Source organism: Aplysia californica, unplaced genomic scaffold (genome assembly GCF_000002075.1).
Source record: "Aplysia californica isolate F4 #8 unplaced genomic scaffold, AplCal3.0 scaffold00592, whole genome shotgun sequence".
Taxonomy (NCBI): domain Eukaryota; kingdom Metazoa; phylum Mollusca; class Gastropoda; order Aplysiida; family Aplysiidae; genus Aplysia; species Aplysia californica.
Genome location: NW_004797862.1, coordinates 501,906 through 502,252, shown reverse-complemented (window position 1 = coordinate 502,252; position 347 = coordinate 501,906). Strand labels below are relative to the sequence as shown.

At 52.2% G+C, this 347-nt stretch overlaps 1 protein-coding gene across 1 annotated transcript in view; it reads right to left on the bottom strand.

Annotated features, from left to right (window-relative positions):
* Positions 1-260: 260 nt before the first annotated feature.
* LOC101855367 (ATPase MORC2) overlaps positions 261-347 on the bottom strand; it is a gene marked incomplete at its 3' end in the record, with an annotated part of 44,064 nt that continues 43,977 nt past the window's right edge. The window contains 1 exon segment of the mRNA XM_035972151.1: positions 261-347. This exon segment is cut by the window's right edge and continues 1 nt beyond it. Within this exon segment, the coding sequence (XP_035828044.1) occupies positions 261-347 (87 nt within the window).

Sequence of the window (347 nt, the reverse complement as noted above, 5' to 3'; positions counted from 1 at the left end):
ACACACAGACAAAGACCGTACACTCCCCACATACAGAGATAAAGACCGTACACTGAGACTCCCCACACACACACAGAGACAAAGACCATACACTCCCCACACACACACAGAAACAAAGACCGTACACTCCCCACACACAGAGACAAAGACCATACACTCCCCACATACAGAGACAAAGACCATACACTTCCCACACACAGAGACAAAGACCATACACTCCCCACACACAGAGACAAAGACGACACCGGCCGTGTACTCACCACCGGTCATACTTGTCCTTCGGGTGGTGGTCAAACTTGACCTTCCATTTGCCCTCTGCGGCCTTGACCTCCACGATGGACGCCGAG